Source organism: Cynara cardunculus (assembly GCF_001531365.2).
Source record: "Cynara cardunculus var. scolymus isolate 2C chromosome LG 1, CcrdV1, whole genome shotgun sequence".
Lineage (NCBI taxonomy): Eukaryota > Viridiplantae > Streptophyta > Magnoliopsida > Asterales > Asteraceae > Cynara > Cynara cardunculus.
Window position 1 is genome coordinate 44,342,115 of NC_037528.1, and position 3,684 is coordinate 44,345,798.

General features: G+C 36.4%; 1 protein-coding gene and 1 long non-coding RNA gene across 2 annotated transcripts in view; both read right to left on the reverse strand.

Annotated features, from left to right (window-relative positions):
* Window positions 1-373: 373 nt before the first annotated feature.
* On the reverse strand, window positions 374-2,700 carry LOC112512885. Its single transcript, XR_003069254.1, has 3 exons — window positions 2,612-2,700; window positions 1,146-1,307; window positions 374-607 (listed from the first exon to the last, which is right to left on the reverse strand). It is a non-coding gene; the product is annotated as an uncharacterized LOC112512885 (long non-coding RNA).
* Window positions 2,701-3,176: 476 nt separating this feature from the next.
* The window catches only part of LOC112506330 (TMV resistance protein N-like), a 5,502-nt gene continuing 4,994 nt past the window's right edge, over window positions 3,177-3,684 (reverse strand). The window contains exon 6 of the mRNA XM_025110341.1: window positions 3,177-3,242. Within this exon, the coding sequence (XP_024966109.1) occupies window positions 3,177-3,242 (66 nt within the window). The remainder of the gene's footprint in view (window positions 3,243-3,684) is intronic.

The window sequence follows — 3,684 nt, forward strand, 5'->3', positions numbered from 1 at the left end:
AAACGCTTACCCGGTAAGTACTTATTGGGCAATTTTCCTTACCGGATGAACATGGCAACGGGCAAGAATTTTACCCGGTAAGCGCGATGATAAGAATTGAGAGTCTTACCCGCTAAGTGAGGGTGACGACTCTTACCCGGGTAAACGCTTGCCAAGTAAATTGTTGCATAAAATACGTTTTGATGTACTACAATCTTACCCGATAAAAAAATTATAGTGTTGACTCTTAATGGTAAGCGCTTACCGGATAAGCATTTAGATAAACGGCCCCTTACCCTCTTCCCAACAACCAACCCCAAACCATACGACCCGGATAATCACCAATGGACTTTGGCCAAACCAACCAACTTCCATTAAAGGCAAAAAAAACATCCACAACAGTTATCTAGAATAGATAAAAGTCGAACAACATACACAAAACAACCAATAACACAAACTACATCAAACCAAATGCCATTATCTTATCATTGCTAGCCGATGCAACCAAACCCGTAACCGTTAAATATACCAAACCTACAATTAGCCCCTCATGCGCCAACAATGTCATTGCCTTGTTCTCCGACATGTTCCGTAGGTCCAATGTCATTGTCTTGTCTCATATCATTCGCTGCCAATTGACAAGATCCCATTGGTTTTTGTTATAACCTGTTGCTTTTGATCTTATCACAATCCATACCACCAGTGAACACTCAACACAAAAAATAACTAAGGGGTCGTTTATCAAATACTTACCTGGTAGGTGCTTACCGGCAAAAATTAACACTATCATTTACTTACCGGGTAAGATTTTAGTCCATCAAAACGGCATCGTATGCAACAATTTACCGGTAAGCACTTACGTGGTAAGAGTCGTTGCCCTCACTTACCAGGTAAGACTCTTGGTCCTTGTCTTGCTCTTACCGGGTAAGATTCTTGGTCCTTACCATATTCATCCGATAATGTAATGTGATTTGATAAGCCCTTATCCAGGTAAGCGTTTGGTAAACGACCCCTAAGTCTGTTTTAAAAAGAAACATAAATATACTTTTGTTTGAAATAGAAATATAAATATATTTTAATCAGTAAGTCCTCATTTTAGCAAGAAATAGACAGTTACTAAGGTTCAAACAAATTTTATAAAATTAGATAAAAGAGAAAGGACAAACCTGTGGAACTTTGAACCTCGCACAACAACCTCCTAATCGTAAATCATTCTATATGTTTATTCCTCTTTCTCACAAGAAATGGAAATTTCGAGTCTACGACACATCTCGAAGCATTCTTCGGCTACCTCACAAGAATACGTACATCTTTTTGCATCTTTTCCCCTGAGAAAACACAATCAAATATCAATTACTATAAGACCATTGTTTGGTGTCTGGCTTGGCTTTTGTGTCTTATGGCTAATGATATTGGGATGATTCTAAAGTTGGGTTTGATTGGAACAAAAAACATGACTGAGGGTCTTTTTGATTCCTATTTCCTTACCAACTGGAAACTGGTAATATTACATTTTAGCTCATGAAGATATCTATGTTTATGTTAGTCCATCAAACCTGTGTAGGATATTGCAAATTTATTTTTTAATTTATAATATAGTGCCGACGTGCTTTCAAAGAATGTGGTAGAATTTTAAGTTTATTTCAGAATCTTATGTCCAATACAGTACATAGAATCCGGTATTAGATACTGGCTCGTTCTGCAGCCTTAAGATGGAAAGAATAATAATCTGGAGGTAAAATTTGCATAACTGGCTCAAAACAAAGCGAAGGGTCATTTAACTTCTGTTGCTACACTACCACATTATTGAGTCCTATTGGAACTCCTAAACTTATGTCGATATACTTCTTGAATTTATTTGGGTGCATTTGTTTGAAGTGGCATAACTGGTTTAGACAGTAATGACCCTATCCCTATGATGCCACAATGGATTTTCAATATCAAATCTAATTCAATTTCGGACTAAAATTGGTGATATAAGATGGGGCTTATCGGGTCTTAAACTGTGCTCTCTTACAAAAAGGCGTTGGCTTTATAGTGATTGGGAAGATYGGATTTGGAACTCAAAAATGAACTCAAACATGAAACAAATACTTAGAACTCAAAAATGAAACAGGAGCAAAAGTAACACAACCCATTTATTTAACCTCTTTATAACTCAAAGCCTGTGGAAAGTTTGGAGTGGCATAACTGGTTTAGACAGTAATGGAACTGTTAACCAGTTCTCTAATATGATTCAAAAACCTGTTGGTGTCATATGGAAACCTGTTGGATATTGGATACTGGTCTAGTCATATAATGAACCATCATTATGGCAGCCAACCATCTATTCCTATGTTGCCAAAGTGGATTCTTCAAATTTCTTGCATAATCCCCTATGGAATACAATTGGTATTATTAGGAGGGGACTTGATAGACTCAATTTGGACTGGTTCTACTGTGAATCAACATTCTGGCAGCCAACCATCTATTCCTATGCTKCCACAATGGATTTTTCAATATCAAATCTAATTCAATTTCGGACTAAAATTAGTGATATAAGATGGGGCTTATCGGGTCTTAAACTGTGGACAGTTGGCAAGAATTGAAACCCAATTGATCAATGATGCAAGAAGAGAGGAAACAATGTTACCTGGAGAGTGATGGATTGAGGAATCGATGTTGAATTGGTACATAGTAATGAACTTGGATGGGGTACACAGTAATGAGTTGGGCCAAGCTAAAACAGTAAACAGACAAAAGGTTAATAAGTGTCATTGTTTTAGATAAAATAAACAACAAAGAGGAAACATATCTATAGACTATAATCCATACAATTATGAACTGCACAAACTGCACTCGTTGTCCACATTATAAAGATTAGATTATAAAGAATGCGATTGAGATAGATATAGCAACCAATGCAAGCCAAATAACAGAGATAGATATAGCAACCAATGCAAGCCAAAAACCTTGTCATTTGCCTCACATAACACATATGTTGTGAGAAAATTAATTCATTTATTTGATTCCACTGTACTATCCACTGTGTAGTAAGTTCACAATGTTTACCAAGAGTTGGAACCTAGGGCCCATATAAGTTGACTAATATGTCACTTAATCAACAGATGTGTATAGTTTAGTTTGAAGAACCATTAATATTGATTCTTAGTAAACAAAAGAGGGAGATTGGCAATCTATTGCAACAAGTCTACTCTTCACAAATCCATGGTCTGTGCTAGAAGCCAAGTAACTAAACTTGTAAGAGTAGGAGGGTGAGCTGCCTAACCTTATTGATGTTTATGCCAACTTTCTCAAACACATGCTTTATGGGACTCTGTTTAGTTACAATTCTTTAACAAGCGGTGCCTTTTGACTTCCAGAAAATTTTGTAGAGATAAAAAATTTAGAACTCAAAAACTATGCAATAAGCAAACCTAGTAGTGTTTGTATCTAGTGTCACTTTTATTTCTTAACCTTCTACTGGATACAAACACTACTGTCGGTTCTTTGGTTACTATTTTGGGAATGTTTTGATACAAACACTGCTGTATTGGGTCTTAAATTGTGGTCTGTTACTAAAAGCCGATGGCTTTATAGTGAGTGGGAAGATTTGATTTGGAACTCAAAAACGAAACAAAAACTTAGAACTCAAAAAACAAAAAACTCAAAACTCAAACACAGGTGGGAACAGGGGAAACACCTTTGAAGCATTTTCTCAAACAC